This window comes from Vulpes vulpes, chromosome 12, assembly GCF_048418805.1.
Source record: "Vulpes vulpes isolate BD-2025 chromosome 12, VulVul3, whole genome shotgun sequence".
NCBI classification, from domain to species: Eukaryota; Metazoa; Chordata; class Mammalia; order Carnivora; family Canidae; genus Vulpes; species Vulpes vulpes.
In genome coordinates, this window is record NC_132791.1 from 6,330,986 (window position 1) to 6,351,211 (window position 20,226).

General features: G+C 47.7%; 1 protein-coding gene across 30 annotated transcripts in view; it reads right to left on the reverse strand.

Moving 5' to 3' along the window:
• Positions 1 to 8,768, reverse strand: part of ZNF618 (zinc finger protein 618) — a 179,072-nt gene extending 170,304 nt beyond the window's left edge. For 15 of the 30 annotated variants that reach the window (XM_072727620.1, XM_072727617.1, XM_072727618.1 and 12 more), the window contains exon 1: positions 8,619 to 8,768. In XM_072727620.1, coding sequence (XP_072583721.1) covers positions 8,619 to 8,651 — 33 coding nt within the window. In that variant the 5' untranslated portion in view covers positions 8,652 to 8,768. The remainder of the gene's footprint in view (positions 1 to 8,618) is intronic. The other 15 variants (XM_072727603.1, XM_072727625.1, XM_072727612.1 and 12 more) reach the window with 5 other exon arrangements.
• Positions 8,769 to 20,226: the final 11,458 nt, after the last annotated feature.

The window sequence follows — 20,226 nt, forward strand, 5'->3', positions numbered from 1 at the left end:
TTCGTGTGTGAGTGTGTGTGTGTCCGAGGAACTAGATCAGCAACGACAAATTGGCTTCATGTCCCATGCTAAACTCAACTGACTGGTTGCACCACACGAAGGAGGACTCTGAGGTCACTGGCCAGACTCCACAGAAAAGACTAGCAAATCTGATCAGCAATGTTGCCCATAGGCTTGAACATGGGGGAGCGGGGGTGGGGGGGAACAGGGGCAGTGATATGTATATATTACTTTTTACCATCATCCCCGTCATCCTCACCATCCCCATGATCCCCATCACACATAAAGAAAACAAAGTGCAGGGGAACGAAGACCTTTGGCAAAGATCACAAAATGATAAGGCAGCGGAGCAGAGTGGGAAGCCAAGCCTTATCCCTTCAACTTGGACCTGTTTGCGCCACCCTTGGAAACGTCAAACTGGTGTTCCCCCACGGGTAGGACACGAAACCTCCCTCCCACAGGCTTCTTACATCTTTTAGAGAAGGGGCACAGCAAAGTTATGAAACCCACCCGAAGACATGGAAGGAAACGGGTGCTAATTCAAAGTTCCAGATGCTTCTTCCCAAGGCCAAGTCCTGCCCTCACTGCTGGAGCGAAGAAGCCAAGTCCAGAGCTAACTAAGGGAGGTAAACAAGAGCAGAGTTGGAAGTCCCTAATGTCACAATCCACCCACCCCGCCCCCTGCCAAGAACATGACACTCTATCTCAGTGCCAAGATGCCTTTGACTATGAAATACACCATCGGGGGGCACCTGGGTGGCTCAGCGGTTGAGCATCTGCCTATGGCTCAGGGCGTGATCCTGGGGTCCTGGGATGAGTCCCGCGTGGGGCTCCCCACAGGGGTGTGTCTCCCCTCTGCTTGTGTCTCTGCCTCTCTCTCTGTGTCTCTCATGAGTAAATAAATAAAATTCTTTAAAATTAATAAACCATTGGTTTTATAACAGCTTTTGGTGGAGAAGGAAAGAAGAGGGAGTGTACTAATTGAAAACATCTATTGTAAGACACACCTCAATTTCAGCAATCTGAAAATGTGGGAACATGACCATCGAGGACGTACGGTCTCCCTCAGACTGGGATCCTATGCTCACTTGCTGGGCTGGGCTAGGAGTGTTCAAAGTGACAGCATTTTACAGCACTTATGGGGGGGGGGGGGGGGAAGCAAATAAAGAGAAGGTTCTCAATCTTCTCCCATAATGTTCCTTGAATCTTTGGCATCTGTAAACCATAATCAGACCAAAGACAGGGCCTGATTGAACATCGCATCACACACATTTAGCTGCTACACATTTGAAGTGCTGCAAGTGGTCTGCAAACAGTCCCATGGTGCCCCCATCCCTGGGCCCAGGACCAAGACAACCCAGCTTCCAGAGCAAACACAGGGTACCAGCCGGCCCTTTCTACCTCCCGGTTTTCCCCATTTCCATCTCTGTAGAAATTCTGAGTCCACTCGCCACACCTGTCAATCAGCCAATCTAGATGATGACCCCATTGGCCCCCTCAACCAGTTATTTTATTTATAAATATTTTATTTATTTATTTATTTATTTATTTATTATTTATTTATTTATTTATTCATGAGAGACAAAGAGAGAGGCAGAGACACAGGCAGAGGGAGAAGCAGGCTTCCTGCGGGGAGCCCAATGTGGGACTCAGGACTTGGTCCCAGGACCAGGATCACGCCCTGAGCCAAAGACAGATGCTCAACCACTGGGCCACCCAGGCGCCCCTTCCCCAACCATTTTAAAGAAATAGTTTACACAAGAGGAGTGAAGTGGGTGGGGAACTCTTTTTAAACCCCTCCCCCCCCCAAAAAAAAACCTCCCCAGACCCGGAAAGTCAAAGGAGTGTAATCCCCATCCAAGGAGTCCCTTCTGGACTAAAAAGAAACGCTTAGGGCTCCCTGGTAAAACAGTGCTTTTGACCAAAAGGCCAAACCCAAATTGGTCACATAGTCTTCACCTACTCCTCACTAGACTCAAATCTGACTGATCTGAGCGATTTCCAAAAATCAAATTAAGTCATCAAATATTTATTGAGCTGCTGCTCTGTGCCAGACCCTAAAAATGAATAACCCGTGCTCTCTGCCCTCAAGGAACTCACAAGCTGGCTGGAGAAAGGGAAATGCAAACAAGCAGCTCTCATCTGTGGGCTCAACCGTATTTGGGAAGTACTGCGGGGTGGGCACGGATGAACCCCACCTGGGGCAGGGTGGGGGGCTGCAGAGAATAGGGCATGCAGGTGGTCTTGGGGGGGAGGGGTCTGCTTCCTCAGAGCGGAGATGACTAAGGGGCAGGGCCCTAGAGACAGGAGGCCCAGGGGCCAACAGAAGCTCGAAGGTACACAGTTCACCCGGGATTAAGATTTATCCCTTTTAAAGACTGTGCCACAGGCTTTGAAACAAATCCAGAAATATTCAGAGGAGCTAGGGCATCCCTGGAATGAAAGCATTAACAACACTTTGACAAGACAGATGTGTTAAGGTCCCGGAGATGTCTCGTCCCAGTCCGTTTTAGAGCAACAACCAAAAAAGTGGACATTCTCTGTTGTTACCCAACCCTATCTTATTAAAGATAAGCCCCCAGGTTTCTAGAACGACCAAAACTGCTGTCCCTGTGGCTCAATCTCCGCAAACAGAGAGCCGCCGGCTGCTGGGTCAGGAGGTAACACGTGTTGACCGCCTTCGAAGGGCCACCTTCCAAGGACGGGCTGGGTGTTTTCCCGTGCGCCTCTTCATTTCAGGGTAAATCAATCCATCATGGTCGAGATCATTACCCCACACACACACACACCTTTTTCCAGATGCGGAAGCTGTGGTCCTAAAACCAGAAGGGTCTTTCCCGAAGTAACACAAAGCTAACCATGTGATGAGGCTGGATTCCACGATGAGGCTGGATTCCACACTCTGGTCTGCTTGACCTCAACTATCCCACTTTCCATTTCACCAACCCGGTTGGGGGCGGCAGGGGTGGGATGAGAAAACACCTACGCTTCTGACCTAAGGCCCTGTGGCCCATCCAGGGGGGATTCCCTGGCGGTTCCACGTTCAGTTCAGGCACGGATCCCGCTGACAGACCACCCTTCCCCTCAATCTCCTCCGTCCTCTCAGGTCCCAGCCCTGGGCCTACGCACCTGCTGTCTCCCGACACCTCTATCCCTCCTTAAGCCATACTTTATTTAAAGCCCACCTCCCACGACGGCCTCCTGCACCTGCACTTCTCGACTTCCAGGGCACACGCACTGAGAACACATCACCCTGGGGCTTCTGGCCATCGTGTCACGTTTCCCTAAAACGTCCTGGCCTGATCCTGGCAGGCGACAGCCCCGGGACAAGCCAGGGAGAGGCGTGGACCACTCCAGCCAGGAGAGGCTCAAGGGTGGAACTCATCACCACTACAGGCTGAAACACCACAGAGCAGCGAGGGCTCAGGAAGGAAGTCCCACTGACAAAACCACAGAGCTTTGAAAGATGTGTCGCCAACCTTCCGAGGCCACCCCGTAGCAACACTGCTCTGGCCCCATGTTGTCCAAGACGGAAGCCACCGGCCACAGGCGGCTACTAAGCACATGAAATGTGGCAAGTCAGGAAAGACCTAACAGCTCCCAAAGAAAACCAAGTATCCTGTTAGCAATTCCTGTACATGAATGAGCCACCGAGAGGAAGGTCTGATTGTGGATGTACTGGGTTCCGTCAATTACATTATTAAAATTAATGCCCCTTGGATCGCCTTTCTTTGGCCTCCCCAGAAAGCCTCAAATCAGGTGTGGGGCTCCCATTGGTGACTCAAATCCTATTTCCATCACATGGTGCTGGTGTGACACGTGTAAAAGGTGAGGAGACAGGAGCAATTTGGGAGTGCTCGGGAAGTGCCCACACCAAAATACAGGCATTCCCGGTGATCCTGGAGACCCGGTTCGAGTCCCGCATCGGGCTCCCTGCATGGAGCCTGCTTCTCCCCCTGCCTGTGTCTCTGCCTCTCTATGTTTAATGAATAAATAAATAAAATCTTTTTAAAAAAAAAAAAAGTCAACTGGGATAAAAAGTAAGAAGAGTGGGAGTGGGAGGGTGCAGGGTACCCGGAGCACACCAACGTGGGTCAGGAGCCCAGCACCCTGCCGGCGCCTCCAACTGTGGCTCACCGTAGGGATGACACCGACCGTGGACACATGTCACAAACAGAAATAAGACAGAAGTTTCAGGAGACAACACTTACCTTCCACACCATGCTAGGCCTCTGTGATTTTGTGTCCTCCTATGGCCTATTCCGTTCTTTCTCCCTTTTCTTACCCTGACCCTGAGCCACTACGTGGATTGTACAGCAGTCTCGATTCGCCACCTAGCCTGGGCACAGTGACTACCAGGGGCACTCCCTGCTCTGTGAGGCACACGGCACCCCTCTCTCCAGAGTACAGGCAATCAGATGGGACCCCAGAATCCTTCTCAACACAGTGCTCCAGGCGGCCCCAGCCCACCCCTTGAAATCAGAACCAGAGATGAAGCCTAATTATTAATTATCCTTGTTCTGATCCAAAGCGCTCAAAAACCAAGGCTCGGAAGGAAAAACTGATTTGTTCGCAAGGTCAGACAGCAAGACCTTGGGTGAGAGAGGGCTCCTATGGACCCACAAAGCCACTCCACTTGACGTCGCCAGGGAGGAGACACAACGGACACCAAACATAACAAGACCGTGGCAAAAATTCAAATTTTCACCACGACCACGAAAAGTCAGCTTATGTACGTCCAGTAAAACACGGGCAGGAAGGTTCTTACCACCCCACCAAGGAGAAGACATGAGGATTCTGAGGTCAGAGGTAGCAGCATGCCAAGAGCTGAGTCAAAGGTTGGGGGGGTGGGAAATGATATGTGACAATGGAGGAGTTTTTAAAACTGTTTCCCAAGTGAAACAAACCATTGGCTGTTTATTTTCTAGAACCAGGGAGAGGTCAGCCTTACACTGACCAGCCATCTTTGTTGCTTTTCTTCTGCAAAAGCAAGAGCTCTTGTTCAAGTTCACCTCTGTGCAGGGCTGAAAAGTATAAGCAAACCCTTTTTCCTAGCTTGGTCCAAAGTCAAGCTATAAAGCAGGCCCTTGAAATTTCAAACCTTATTAGAAGAAAAAAAAAAAAAAAAAAAACTCCTTAGGCAGAAAAGCAAAACATTAAGTAATAAGAGTCTCTACTGTGAAACAGTATAAACGATCTTTCACCAAAATAACTCAGCCCATCATCAAATTACCACCCCTCACGTCCAATTTGCCAGATTTTTTGCCCAATATTATGAGAGAGTTTGGTGAACAGACGGAGGCTAGTAAAAAAAAAGAGCTCGCATGTCCATTTCTGGTCACACTCCCATCTAAAATAGGAGGTGAGAGAGGCAAGGCCTAGGTCAGATCTCAGTCCTGGGAGACGCCAATAGAAACAAAAGAGAACTGACCCCGCCCCCAACAGTACCATCATGCACCTCTATTTCCTTTACAACAAACATGATCAGAATAACCAATTTTTTTTTATAAAAGGAAAAAAACAAGTCTACAAAACAGAAATGATTTTCAATTCCTCGCCTGGGATTCCCTTGAAACCGTAGACAACACAACGAAATTTCAGCAGAATGGAATTGAAGGAATCTGAGTTGTGTGTCAGGAGACCCAGGACACACAAAGGGACGTGCTGCAATATTTTTATTCCTTGCACCAGAAATAACCTGTTATCTACAACCCTGACTTTTTCTCAGATGCCCAGTAGGGGTGCCCACCTATCCCTCCCCAGCTCAGGGCCAAGCTCCCCTCCATCACTTGCTAAACTCAGGCCTACTGTCTCATGAGGCCTCCAGAGTCCTTGGAAATTACAAATTCTTTGACCGTCCTAGGCATCGGCCTAAATAATTCAACAGAAAAAAAAAATTTTTTTTTTAATTATGCTACTTAAAAAAAAAAAAAAAAAAAAAAAAGCTCATTCCAAATATGTCAGAATGTGGCCAGTCAGCCCTGAAGGATTTCGTTACTAAAAAAATAAAATCTCCCAAATGCAATGGTGATGATGGGAAATGTCGAACCTCTGCCACTGTCAAATACATTTCACAGAATTCACATCCCCTCAGAAATTTGAATCTCCACAAAACAGGGTGGGAACCCATGTACTGAGGCCACCATTTTTTCCAAGACCAGCTGGTAGCTGGCGAAAGGGACACAGGGTTTCCTGTCCTAGCCCCGTGTGACCCACCATCAGCCCCCACACAAGGTCCCAACAAGATCCCGCCCGGCAAATGCAAACAGTATTCCCCCCTCCTCTGAACAGAAAAATTAAAACTTTTTTTTCTTTTTTGGTTAAAAATCTCCAGTAAGTTCAACCAGATACGAATTCATCACAAATAATCCTTCAACTTTGGGTGGGTACCTTCTTTTCATTCGTTAAATTTCAATTCATTCAATATTTGTCTCCTAAAAAAAAAAAAAAAAAAAAAAAAAAAATTTTTTTTGTTTTTGTTTTCACCTTCATTTGATTTCATTTTAAGGCCAAAAACTACATCAAATACTATTTGCATTTGTGCTTTCACGTTCTAAAGGCCAGTACCTTTGGGTCTGGCTTTTGTGTGTATTTTCATTTTTTTCCCCTTAAAAAAAAAAAATTAAATTTTGACGCTAGAATCAGCCAAATTGGTATTTTACCCCATTTTTTCAGCAAACCTAAGTGTTCCACTAGAGAAGATGGATAAGAATCAGAATTTTCATCTCCTCTCTGTCCTCCCTTCTTTTATCTTTCCTTCTTAAGTCAGTAAAATTTGTGCTTTTTATATCACAGACAACCCCCCCACATACAAAAATGATCAAAGCTAATGGATTTTCTTTTCCCCTTTGAAAGTAATTAAATTTGTGAGAAATAACAAATGCTAATAAACTACCAACCCCACATCACAATCAAAGAGGCCTAAAACCAATCTGGATTTTTAAGAAATAATAAATTTTTCAAATTGGAAGAGTAAGCAGGCACAGAGAAGGGAAAATTCTCCCCTAGCAAGGATTCTTCAACCCTTGTCTTTATCAACTGATTCAGTTGCATGTCATAAAAAATGAGCTTCTGTGAATCCACTGTTAGTTTTTTCATAATAATGTTAATTATGCATATCTTATTTTAATGGCGGTCTCTCCTACAAATCTGTGGGCTACTCAATTTGTATAATGTAATGAATTTACATTTTTTTCACTAAATATTGCTCAAAAAAGGTTCCTGACATTTTCTGGATAAAACAACAACAGAAAAAGAAATGCCTAGATCTTTCAAGGAAACAAAATCAGAAAATCGTCTTAATTATCCCATCAAAACAAAAAACAAAAAACAAAAAAAAAAAACACAAAACCCAGCAAATGCAGGAAAAAAGAGACAGAATTTCACTCTAACTTTTCCAGTTTCTGTTTTTCTTTAGAACCTAGGGATTTTAATGCAGTAAAATGTAAATGCAAAAATTAGAAAAAAAAAAAAAAAAAAACTACAATTTTTGGGTGTGTCCAAAGCCAACATTTTAGGATCTATTTTCTCTTTTAAATCCTTCCCCCTTGAAAACAGAAAAACTTTAAATATTGCCAAATGGTGAAATTAGTCTTTTCTGCCCGCTGGGCTAAACAAGTTCCAAATTACAATGAAGTACAATTTCTAATTGCTTCATAAAGCCAATTCTCTCTCAGTTTCCTCTAAACTCCACAATTTCCCTCGTTTCCTCATTCCTATTAGTTTTATTGTCAAACTAAAATGAGTTAGGAAGCCAAATCGACTTCGGTTTTAGGAGGCTTTCTGCTTTCTCCCCCTCAAAAACTGAATTCATTCAAATTCCAGCTTAATTTTCATTTACATATTATCCGGATTTGGCTTCAGAAATAAAAATTGTGTCCATGCTCCCGGAGAGGACCAAAGTGAACATTTCCACCCCCAAAAAGAAAAGAAAAAAGAATCCTTTCGCCCCCTCCACCGCCTTATAGTGCAAACTTTTGAAAAAATAAGAAATAAAAAATATTTCTTTTCAATTTTAATTTCTTTTTTTTTTTATTTACAAAATAGTATCCTCTAGGTGGCGTCGTTTTAATGGGAAAAAACTACCGTTTGAAGAAAAATTAGAAAAAAAAATTGAGAAAGGGAAATATGGCCTAAAAAAAAAAAAAAAAAAAAAAAAGACTGTTGCAAAGACGGGGGGTCGGGGGGGACCTCCCGGGGGGGCCTCGGGACCGCGGCGCGGAGGGGTCAGGGGGATCGCAAATCGGGGGGGGCCGAAGGGCTGCATTTTTGCAAAATGTGAATTGTCCAAACTGAAATGGCTGCTCTGTTCTCTCGCCGCTTTGTTTTCTGGGCTCCGGTCCGAGCCCGGGGCCGGAGGGGGCGCCCGGCGGGGCCCCAGGGGACCCCCGCGCCGCGCCCCGGCCCCGCGCGCCCCGCCGCGCCCCGGGGGGGTCCCCGGACCCCGGCGCCCCGCTCTGCGCCCGCAAAACCCCGCGGACGTGCGCAGCCACTGGGCATCCTGCGACCCCGGCCCCGAAGTGGCGCAGCGCCCGGCCCCGGCCCCGGCCCCCGCGCCCCGGCCCCGGCCCCGGCCCCGGCGCCCCCGCCCCCGCCCCCGCCCCCGCCCCCGCCCGTACCTGCGGAGCCGCCGCGCCGCCCGGCTGGCTCATGGGTCCGCGCGGGAGGAGGCGGCCCGGCGCGTCCTGCTCTCCCGGGCCGGCCGCTGGTGCGCGCACAATGCCGCCGCCGCCGCCGCCGCCGCTCCCTCCTCCGCCCGCCCCGCTCGGGCCGGGGGGGCGGGGGCGCCGGGGGCGCGCGGGGGGGGCCCGGCCGCCGCCGCCGCCGCCGCCGCCGCCGCCGCCGCCGCCCCCGCCCCCGGCCCGCCCCGGCCGCCCCGCCGCCGCCCGCCGCCGCCGAGCCGCCCCCCGCCGCCGCCGCCGCCCCCCGCCGCCCCGCCCGCCCCCGCCCCCGCCCCGGCCCCGGCCCCGGCCCTGGCCCCGCCGCCGCCCCGGCCCCGGCCCCGGCTCGGCTCGGCTCGGCTCGGCTCGGCTCGCACGGCCTCCGCCGCGCACAAAGCCCGAGCCCGCCGCCCCCGAACTTTCCCGCCCCCGCGCCCCGCGCCCGCGCCCCCGCCCCGCCCCGCCCCGCCGAGGCCAGCGCCGTCGCGGCCAAGAAAGTTTGCGGCCGAGCCCGGCGGGACGCGGGGGCCACCGGCGCCGCCCTGCGCCCCGCCCGCCCCCCAAGACGCCCCGATTTTCCAGACTAAAGTTGCAAGAGCTGGACGCCCCCGGCCCCCGCCCGCCCCTCCTCCAAAAATTAAAGCATGCAACAAAAATGGAAAAAAAAAAAAAAAAAACCAAAAGAAGCTCGTGCCACTAAAACATGAAACTTTGAACGACCGGCCCCGGGTCAGACGACCGGGGTCAAGGGAAGGCCCTGATCTAGCCCCCTTACCCCCCCATCAGAGGGATTTGTAAAAAATAAGTATTCGACGAGCTGCTTTTATGCGAAATGCGGGATGAAGAGGATTGCTGTCTACCTTTGTCAACAGTTTTTTTTTTTAAAGAACAGATTTATATTAAAAATAAAAGTAGAGCTTCAAGGTTAAGTGGAGGGGTGTGGGGGGGGATAGCCCCTCCTCCCATATTTCCGCATCGATTGAATATTAAGGAGATTTTAGGAAGTTTAGGTGAAATAAGCGGGGAACAATACTTCTGTGCATGACTCCAAAATATCAGTTTGGGTTTTGTTTTGGTTTTTTGACTCCCTGACCTGGGAAGCTTAACCGGCACTTTTTTTTTTTTTTTCCTGTCCTCACCTCCCCCTCCAAAATAAAAAATAAAAAAATAAAAATCTGATTTTATTTTTAATTAAAAGTATAAAGGATCTAACCCATAAAACACAAGAAGGCTTACTAGTTCCATCCTACATCTCCCACAAATGATTCATTTTTTAGAAGAGAAATTTGAAGAGCTGCCCGTATATGAGATGAGATAAATCTCTTTACCCCTCCTGCAAGAAGAGTATGATACCAAAAAAGAAAAAAAAAAAAAAAGAAAAGTATAAGGATACTTTTTTTCAAAACAGACGTATTGGAAAAGATGTATTGGAAATTAAGAACAAACAGCTATCATCTTTCTGTCCCCACCTTAAAAAAATCCAAATTTTTTTTTCTGACATTTAAAGAGTTGGATTGATAGAAGATAGGAAGAGATCCTTTTTTCCCAGAATTTTGTTTTCCCTGCACCCCTCAGAAAGATTATTTTTTAAATGTCAGGAAATATAGGAAGATACTTTCTCTCCCTGAACAAGGAAAGTTATGGGAATATAACCCTACGTGAGAGGCGGGGAATTAAGAGACGCAGCTCTACCCCAGACCAAACACACAAATGAAATTAGGAGGAATCTTCCAAGCCAATCCCTCTGTAAAACACTGGAGGCATGAAAAATAAGAAGTGGCCATTTCCCTCCCAGCCAGCCTGGCCAGTGTGTCCCTGGCAGAGGTTGGGCAGCCCCTGCCAAGGCTGCTGTAGGGCAGGCACTGAGGGAGCAGCTTGGCACAACTGGGCTCCCATGAGCCCTGGGCACATGTGAGGGCCACACAGCCCCCTGCCCGCCTGCCCCTCGTCCACCATGTGGCTGAGGCCTTGTTACCCAGAAAGATGCTCCAGGTTTGACGTCTCTCTTGCTCCATCTCTGTGTGGAGGTTTCCGGGCACCTGCCTTAAGGCCAAGCCACCTCCTCTACCTAGTGGAGCCAAGCCTAACTTTAGGCCCTGGAGTAGAAAGAAATTGGACCCAAACAACACTAAGTCTCAGTCCCCGTGGCTCAAAGCTGTAGGGCACCAAAGGAAAAAAAATAAATCCTGCCCTGTCAATAAGGAAAAGATGATGCAGCAGGTATTCACTGAGCACTTACTATGTGCCAGGTGTGTTGTGTCTAGTAAGGCAGACACATCCTAAAGAGGAGGACTGTTTGCAGCAGCCCTTCTCAAACTTGAGCAACCCACCGGGAGGGCCTGTTCAAACACAGATTTATTGCACGACCACACGCCTCCCCCCAACACCCACCCCCCCCCCGCCCCGAGTTTCTGATTCAAGCAGACAGGAGTTGGAACTGAGAATTGGCATTTCAAACAAGTTCCCGGGTGATGCTGATGCTGTTGGTCTAAGGACCACATTGTTTAAACCAAGGCAAAACGGTGCCAACAGCAAAATGCACAGGTGTAGGAGAAAGAGGAAGGACTCAGACCACCCCCGGGGGGTCAGCAAAGACTTCAGGAGAAATAACATCCTGCGGGAAGGGTGGAGAGAAAGTAGCATCCTTCCTCTCTGGCTCTTAATCGGATGGCAGCGAGCGTCTCTCTTGATCAAGGATCCTTAAACCCTTGGATAGGTTTAAGGATCCATAACTAAGCAATTTTATGTCTTAAGAAAATGTATGTCTACAGGTGCATTTGGGGAGGAAAAATCTCTGCCTTTCACCCATTTCTCAAAAGGGCCAGTGATCCCAACCTAGAGTGATCTACTACCTAGAGTGGTTTCCAGGTAGAGGTACCTGGAAAATCATCATGGGGCTTCCTCAACCTTCTCTTTCTGGAATCTCACTGCAAGCCCTCCCTGCTTCTCTGCTACACACGGGCCACAGGTACTAGGCTTCCTCTTCCCTTAGCACATCCCGACAGAGAGCCCAGAGCGCGTTCCCCACCACCCAGAGAGAGGCATGTCCTCCAACAGGGGTCCCGGGTCTGGATGGAGGGTCTGTCCATCCCTTTTTCCTTCTGACCCTGCCAAGCCATGAAGGGTATATGAAGAACAGGAAGACTGAGCTTGGGCAGCCCGGGTGGCTCGGTGGTTAAGCGCGGCCTTCGGCCCAGGGCGTGATCCTGGAGACCCAGGGTTGAGTCCCACGTCGGGCTCCCTGCCTGGAGCCTGCTTCTCCCTCTGCCTGTGTCTCTCCCTGTCTCTCTCTGTGTGTGTCTCTCATGAATAAATAAATAAAATCTTTAAAAAAAAAAAAAAAAAAGGAAGGTGAGCTTGATCCCTTCCTGACAAAATCCACTTCCTAAATGAACACACACATTTCCCAAACCAACGGTGGGAGCTACACAGACAGTAGCCCAGAGCTGTGCTCTACCCCACTCTGGAGGTTAACTAAGGGTAGACTCACCACCAGCAGGGATCTAAGGACAGGGAAGGACCGGCTGAAGAGCCCCCATATGAAGGAGATCCCAGGGGACAAAACCACCCCGGCTCAGGATAAAACAGGTGCCATCATATCACAGAGAAGGAATGGAATGGTCATGGGTCATAGCTGCTGAAGAACAGACCTGTACCTCAGGTGGCGACGTAGTCCAGGGGGACTCCAAAGGCTTACCCATCCTCCCAGGGCCCATCACTCAACTACAACCATGTGTTCATTGATTTCTAAAAACTTCTGACCCTGTCCATGCCCAGCCCACCGCTTCCAGAATCAGCGCGGCCACCCCAACGCCCAGTAAGGGTCATTATTAAGAGCCCAGGCTGGGGAGCAGCTGCCTGGCTTCTGAGCCCGGCGCTGGCCTTCACGTGCTGTGTGATCTTAAGCAGACAACACAGCCTCCCCTTGCCTCCCATTCCCCGCCCTTCAAATGGTGCTGACTGGGCACCTGGGTGGCTCAGGGGTTGAGCATCTGCCTTCAGCTCAGGTCGTGAACCCGGGGACCTGGGATCGAGTCCCACGTCAGGCTTCCTGTATGGAGCCTGCTTCTCCCTCGGCCTGTGTCTCTCCCTCTCTCTGATGAATAAATATCTCTCATGAATAGTATCTCTCATGAATAAATAAATAAAATCTTTAAAAAAAATTGCACTGACAGTAGTTACCCGCCTCATAGGAGCACTCCAAGCAGAAAATGCGAGAAGACATGGAAAGCTTTAGAAAGGGCCTAGTATGAAGCAAGCACCCCACACACGTCCTCCATGGGAATCCAAGATGTGTTCTTCACCTCTACCACTGACCAACTAGCTCTGTGGCCCTGGGCTCGTGGCTTAATCTCTAAACTTTAGTTTCTGTCTCTATAAAATGGGGGTCCCAAAACCTACCAGTCTTATCAACACTCTTTTAGTTGGAACCACTAGAAACAAAAATCAGACTAAACTTTAAAAAGGGGGAGGGGGATTATTTTGTTAAGTTAGGAGGTAGATCATGGTACTCAAGAGCAGTAGATGAAATGAAGCCTCACGGGGCTTTGAAGCCAGGAACTAGTCATCAGGAACTGGGCTTGCTTTCCCCCTCACTCTGGGTAATGGGCAGGGATGGGCAGGGAAGGCACAATCAGCCCCATTTTAAAGACGAGGAGTTTGAGGCTTAAGTCCTTGGCCAAACCAGCCAGTGGCACCCTGGTCTGACTCTCATGCAGGGCTCTCCGCATCATGCCCCCGCTGCCCTCTGTGAACTTCCTGGTGAATGGAATAAAAATCAACAAATCCTTTCAATCATCTTGCCTTGGCTCTAGAATTTTCCTCTTTTTCCTCCTTTCATACTTCTCTCACCCTCTCTCTCAAGTTGGGAAGATACAGCAGCAGCTCACTTCCTCAAGAGAGGTCCTTGCAAACCATGGCGAAGTCTCTGGAGAGGCAGCACCCAGGGTGGTAAGTCCAGTACAAAAGGCCAGAAAGAAAGAGGACCCACGACAGGAGACCAAAGAATCGAAAGAGAGAGATCAAACTGATGGTCCAGACCGAGAATCAGAATTAGGTGGCAAATATGAGAGGTCCAAAAAAAAGGGGGGGAGAACACCTGGGTGGCTCAGCGGTTGAGCATCTATTTTTGCCTCATGGGGTAACCCCAGGGTCCCGGGATCGAGTCCCACATCGGGCTCCCTGCGTGGAGCCTGCTTCTCCCTCTGCCTGTGTCTCTGCCTCTGTGTGTGTGTGTGTGTATCTCTCATCAATCAATAAATAAAATCTTAAAAAAAATATATGAGAGGTCCAACCCTGGTATTCAGTAGCAAAAGCTCATTATGTCTCCACAGTGCACAGCGTGTCTCATAGGCCTGTTCCATGGAGCCTGCCACCCATGAAGCCTAGAGATAGTCTAGCATCCTCTGGAAGATCTTGCTCCATCTCTGCAGTTAGACCTGTGTGGGAATCCCGGCCGAACACTCACCAGGTTGTGACGTTAGCTACCATAAAAGCCTGTTCCTTCATCTAGAACACAGGCAGAATAAGGTACCTCACTTAAAGCATTAAAGGATTAACTCATGTTATACACCAAACACACGGTAGTTACTGTTCTACCCCTGGCCCATTTCCACTTCAACGTATATAAGGAAATGCAGGCACTGGGTGGGAGGGAGCGTGGGGCCACCCGCATGTGAACGGGGTTATCCAGCCAAGAAGGTAACAAAGTCAGCTTGGGAGACCCCAAGTCCGGTAGGTTACACCCTCCAGAACAGCATCAATCCTGATTCTAGTTTGCTGGATCTCAGAATGGAAAAAGACCCAGGCCAAGGGGAGGAAGGAGGAGGAAGGAAGATGGCAGACACTGGTTCATCTCTTCTCCTAATGCCATCTGGAGGCCCTCAAAGGAGGCTCCCATCTGTCCTTTCTGCTGTGCAGGGATTAGCTAACAGTGTGCTGTGGCGTGGGGTCAGGATCTGGACTCAGACTGTGCTGGGCTCAAATCCTAGCTCAGCTCCACTCCCACCATGTGAGCCTTAGCGCCTCACACGACCATCTCTGAGCCTCAGTTTCCCTAACTGCTCAATGGGAATGACAATAGATACATTGATGTTTTCTATGAAGATTAGTGAAAACCATGAATGCCAGCACACGTAGGTATCCTAGATGTTCGTGATGGTGATTAATCCCCCATAAGATCCCAATGGCGTGGATCTATCTGCACAACTGTCCCGAGGGTGGGACATGTCTGAAATGACAGCTCCGCCATGACACCATGCAATTATGCTCCTCAGGTCTCTCTGTTAACAGACGGGGACAGGAGGCGCAGAAGGTCAATGGAATGTACTTTCACCAGTGAATGGACACACGGACACGATGTACCTCCTGACATGAGGCGCCGAGAAGAACCAACAGTGCTGACACAGAATTCCTGCCAAAAATGCATAACCCAAATCTAATCATGAGGAAACATCAGACAGACCCAGATCGAGGAGCATTCTGCAAAACAACTGGCCTGTATTTTTCAATACTGTCGACGTTACGAAGACAAAGAAAGACTGAGGAACTGTTTCAAATTATGGGAGACTAAAGAAAGATGACAACTAAAGGCAAAGAGTGATCTGGAATTGGAACCTCAAGCAGAGTGAAAAAAAATTGGTATGAAGGACACTGTGGGGACCGTTGGTGAAATCTGAAGATGGTAGGACATTAGACAATAGTATTTGTGTTGACTTTTCTTTTTTTTTTAATTTTTTTTAAAATTTTTATTTATTTATGATAGTCACAGAGAGAGAGAGAGAGAGAGAGAGAGGCAGAGGGAGAAGCAGGCTCCATGCACCGGAAGCCCGACGTGGGATTCGATCCCGGGTCTCCAGGATCGCGCCCTGGGCCAAAGGCAGGCGCCAAACCCCTACGCCACCCAGGGATCCCTGTGTTGACTTTTCTGAATTGGTAAGTGTTCTAGAGTTGTATAAGAGGATGTTGTAAAAAAAAAAAAAAAAAAAAAAAGAGGATGTTGTTGCCCTTGGAAAGTCCACACTTCTGTTTGAAAAGGTGTGATGTCTGCAACCCTCAAATGGTTCAAGAAAACAAGCTTTATTCAAAAAAAAATTTTTTTAAAGATTTTGTTCATTTGAGAGAGAAAGAGCAGAGCAAGAGAGACAGCATGAGATGGGGGGAGCTGCAGAGGGGGAGGGAAAAGCAGACTCCCCGCTGAGCAGGGAGCCCAGTGTGGGGCTTGATCCCAGCACCCTGGGATCATGACCAGAGTCGAAGGCAGACGCTTAACCGACTAAGCCACCCAGGCACCCTGAAAACAAATTTTATATTTATCAATCAATCGATCAATCTATCTAGCATGCCTATGTAGGCATGTATATCATGTGTCTATGAGATACAGCATTAATATATGATTTCATATTAATAATAGTGAATCTGGGTAAAGACAATACAAGGGTTCTTTGTTCCGTCCTTGCAACCCTTCCATATAACTTTGAAACGATTTCAAAATAAAAAATTAAGAAAAGTCGTGTATCTGAAATGTTTGGGAAAGCTAGAAGCCTTCACTGAAATTACTTTCATCAGAATGAACTCTTTTTTCATTGTTTGTTTGACAACAAAATTTCACTCATTGATCACTGGTTGGTCCACATCAAAACCTGCTGATTATTTTTTTCTAACAACATGAGTTTTCTTTTGTGACCATTATTCCTACCATGTCCAATTTTCCCAGGCAAATTTTGTGATCTAAATTTTGTCAAGCAGATTTAGGGTCTTCCATCAACTTTTAGTCAATAACAACGTTTGCCGTGTGCAAAATCAATCTTTGTCACTTTTTTCCCCTCCTGCTTATTTCTACTAAAGAAAAATTTTTCCAATTTTTGGATTTTCAGTGTTATGAAAAAGATTTAATTCTTCACACAAGGTTTTTTTTTTTTTTCTAAAATTAATTTTAGGGGCACCTGGATGGCTCAGTAGGTAAAGCATCTGCCTTTGGCTCAGGTCATGGTCCTGGGATCCTGGGGCCAAGCCCCACTCTGGGCTCCCTGCTCAGTGAGGAGTCTGCTTCTTCCTCTCCCTCAGCCTGTACCCCTGCTTGTGCTCTCTCTCTCTCTCTTTTAAATTAATAATTAAAATCTTTTTAAATTAATTAATTAATTAATCTTACCACTTGTGATTTACTGAGATTCTCAACCCTGGTTGGGCATCTGAATCACCTGTGAGGCTTATGAACAAGACAGGTTTTCCAGCCCCTAACCCCAGCAACCCCAAGATTCTGTATCAATAGATCTGGGGCAGGACTCAGATATCTGTATTTTTAGCAGTCACTGGCCCATTGCTTGGTGTGGTGCCCCACTTGCCTTGTACGATCGATCAGTAGTATGATAATTAAACTCTCTGGGCCTGGCTATCCTCATTTCAACATCCGACTTCCCCAACGTGACTATGAAGCTCCTCAGGAGAGGGAATAAGCTGATGGTTTCTGAATGGCCTGCCCCACCCACGACTTGTTAGGTTAGGCAGCAAAAATACTAATTGCAGAGGCAACGAGGTGGCTCAGTGGTTGAACGTCTGCCTTTGGCTCAGGGTGTGATCCTGGGGTCCTGGGATCGAGTCCTGCATTGGGGTCCTCGCAGGGAACCTGCTTCTCCCTCTGCTTATGTCTCTGCCTCTCTGTGTGTCTCTCATGAATGAATAAATTAAATCTTTTTTTAAAAGTGTACAGCTTAGTGACATTAAGTGCATTCACACTGTTGTGCAACCATCCCCACTGCTCATCACCAGAACATTAATTGCCCCTCCCCCTCTCCCCAGCCCCTGGTAAACTCCATTCTACTTTCTGCCTCTGTGAACTTGGCAATGCTAGTTTTTTCATCTAAGTGGCATCGCACAGTGTTTGTCCTTTTGTGTCTGGCTCATTTCACTTAGCATGATGTCAATTCATGATACAGCTTATGTCAGAACTGTATTCCTTTTCAGGTTGAATAATATTCCCCTGTATGGATGTACCATTTATATTTATCCATTCACCCGTGGGTGACATTTGGGTAGTTTCTCCCTTTTGGTTATTGTAGATCATGCAGCTGTGAACATGGCTGTTCATAGATAGGTTCAAGTCCTTGCTCTTGTGTCGTTTGGATATATACCCAGAAGGGGAATCGTGATATGGCAATTCTAGGTTGATTTTTTTTGAGGGACTGCCATAATATTTTCTACAGCAGCTGAAGAAGAAACATTTTGTAAAGCTGCTTTTATAAATATGGAACAGGGATGCCTGGATGGCTCAGTCAGTTAAGTATATGACTCTTGATTTCAACTCAGGTTGTGATGTCATGGGATCGGGCCGCATGTCAGGCCCTGTGCTGGGCGTGGAGCCTGCTTAAGATTCTCTCTCCCTCTGCCCTTCCCCTCCACACTCTACTCATACGCACTCTCTTTTTCTCTAAAAACTAAAAAAAAAAATAATAAAATAACAAAGGGAGAACAATGATTAATCCTTTCTGACATTTATTCCAAGTCTACTGAGAAACAAAATCCATTCATCTATCTTTAGCAACCTCAGAGGATCATGGGATGCTAATTTCCCCTTGTGTTCTGTGGTAGACTGATGGCACTAAAAGCTTCAACTCTGCACACCTCTCTGCATCTACCCCTCTTTGTCATGTGACTTTGCAGTTCTTCTCACCCAAAAGGTGAAGTCTATTTTCTGATCCCTTGAGTCTGGATCTGACCCTGTGACTTGCTCTGGCCAATGAGATGTTAGCAAATTTCACATAAGCAGAGGCCTTAAAAGTGTTTGTGCAACTGAGTGTGCACTTGCACTTTTACCTTGACCATGAGAACATGCCCAAGCTAGCCTGCTTGAAGGATAGGCAAGAATGGTCACCCCAGATGACCACCAGATGTGTGAGTCCCAAACCAACAGTAACTCCTCCCGCCCCTCCACCCAGAGTATGAGAGTGATCGGAGGAGATAAGAAGAATCATCCAAAGTAAATCTCCCCAAACCACAGACTCAAGAGCAAAATAGATGCACATGGTTTTCATCACTGAGTTTTGGGGCAGTTTGTTACACAGCAGTATTGTGGCAACAGATAACTGATACATCTCCCCTCCACCTTGTCAACTGCTGCTGCAGCTCCTGTATTGTCAAAGGCTATTGAGATGACTGCATGTGGCAACTTCACAGAGCTAACATGAGAGACAAATGCCAGAATGGAAGGTCTAGCATCTGACAGTTACAGTCTAAAGGCTGACTTCTCTTCCCTCTTGAAGGCTACCTTTCTCTAGTTTATTGGGAAAGAGACCTATGGACAGCATCTGTTCTCCATTGCCCTTCATTCTAGTGGTGGGATTTCAGTGTTCCTTAGAGAACAAGACCTCTGCCATGCTCGGTCTATGTATTCTGGGTGGAGTTGCTCTAATTCCCCCTGAGTGCCATCAACAAATGAACCAGTCCTGGCCAAATTCAATGTCATCCCGTTGGCCCCAGATTGGCTCAGGGATGGTCACATGGCAGGCTAAGCCCATGAGATTCAGTTTCAAAAATATGATCGCAAAGTTTCTTTTTCCATTGAGATTATTGAAAGGATAGATTTTAAGTCTGAAGGAGCAGGGACCACCACGTGGAAAAAGCTTGCCTACATATAGCTAATGCAGAGAAAAGCAAAGCCCAGAGATGAGAAGAAATAGAGCTCTTATGACACAGTTAGAACCCCTAGGTCTAGCCATGCCTGAAGCTGTATTCCTTTGAATTTTTAGTTACATGAGTCAGTAATTTTCTTGTTTTGTTAATTTGAGTAAGGACTCTGTCCTTTCTAACTGGAAAAAAAGAAAAATCTTTCTTGCATTTTCCTTGGGTCACATCCCTGATTGCAATATTCGCAACCATCATGGGCTCTTCTATGGTGCTCTTAGCCCCACTGCTGTGAAGAACCACTGTGCTTATCATTGCTGGTCACCACCTGGGAATCCAGGAAAAGTCTACCCAGCGGAGTGATATTTCTTCCAAACAGGCTCCTTTTGCCCTGAACAGCTCTGATTTATGCCTGTTGTCCCAGCATGATTACTAATAGAACTCCCTCGCACTGTTGATAGTGTCATCGCTTGGGTAATAAATTATATAGTTCCCTTTAGTGGGTCACACTTCTTTTTATTGTGTCATCCCTTTATTCTCCACTGCCCCCCACATAACGCTAAACAGGACTTTCAGCCTTTACCAAAAGCTTAAAATAATAGCACAGAAAGTGTAGCAGAATTCGGAGCTGACCACAACAGTTGGCCATCCCACAGGCTCTCCTACGATGGGACCTTGGCTCTCCCCTTCAAGAGCTGGAGTCTGATTCTCTTCCCTCTGGATCTAGGATGTAATGGCTTCCTACTAGACCACTGGGGATGTGGTGTTGGACTTCTTAGACAAAGCATGGAAGACAAAGTGGCCTCCATCTTATTCATGAGAATGCTCATACTTGGAGCCCTGAGCCGTCATGGAAGTGGCCCAACGTCTTTGGGACTGCCACATTGTCAAGACCCAAAGGGGACCATAGACTCCAAAATGGCACCCATTGAATACAATCTTTAAAAGA